General features: G+C 39.7%; 1 protein-coding gene across 1 annotated transcript in view; it reads right to left on the bottom strand.

Annotated features, from left to right (window-relative positions):
• LOC119591876 (facilitated trehalose transporter Tret1-2 homolog) overlaps window positions 1–551 on the bottom strand; it is a gene marked incomplete in the record, with an annotated part of 16,213 nt that overhangs the window by 2,014 nt on the left and 13,648 nt on the right. Inside the window, 1 exon segment of the mRNA XM_037940614.1 lies at window positions 30–159. Coding sequence (XP_037796542.1) covers window positions 30–159 — 130 coding nt within the window.

The following is a 551-nucleotide window of genomic DNA, read 5'->3' as shown; positions in this document are numbered from 1 at the left end:
ACAATTAAACCTCAGAAACGAAGACTCACCGAACCACGTTGCCTGCACCGTGGGTAGAGGCGTACCCATTTCCTCCCAGCGGGGCAGAGCTACGGCAGGGTATGCGTGGATCATGCCCACTGATACCCCTGCCAGGCACGCCACTATGGCCATTGTCACCTATTTAAAGAGTAAGTTGTTAGAGTTGCCGGATAAACAAGTTTTGCTGCTATTTATCTGTGTATTTTAATATCAAATATCATATGACAAGTTTGGACGGAAATAAAAAATACGTTCATGAATTATGTAGGGAAAAATGCATAACATATTTCTGGTTTTGATGCATGAAAGTGTTAACATGCTCCGGCGTGCGAAGTCTCCTGCAGTACTCAAGTATGATACACTTACCCTTCAATATAAAGTCCATTTTTTCTAAAAATCGTCCCTCATAGCGATGCAGAAATTCACAGGACTAAAGTTACTAACACGGATCGAAAATGATAGATAAATCAATGAATAAAAATGATTGCAAGGAATTTATGAAATGAAGAAATCGCATAATTACATGAAGT

The sequence above is a fragment of the Penaeus monodon genome, chromosome 29 (genome assembly GCF_015228065.2).
Source record: "Penaeus monodon isolate SGIC_2016 chromosome 29, NSTDA_Pmon_1, whole genome shotgun sequence".
Classification (NCBI taxonomy): Eukaryota; Metazoa; Arthropoda; class Malacostraca; order Decapoda; family Penaeidae; genus Penaeus; species Penaeus monodon.
Note: the sequence above shows the minus strand (reverse complement) of the source record. Positions and strands in the feature narration are given on the sequence as shown.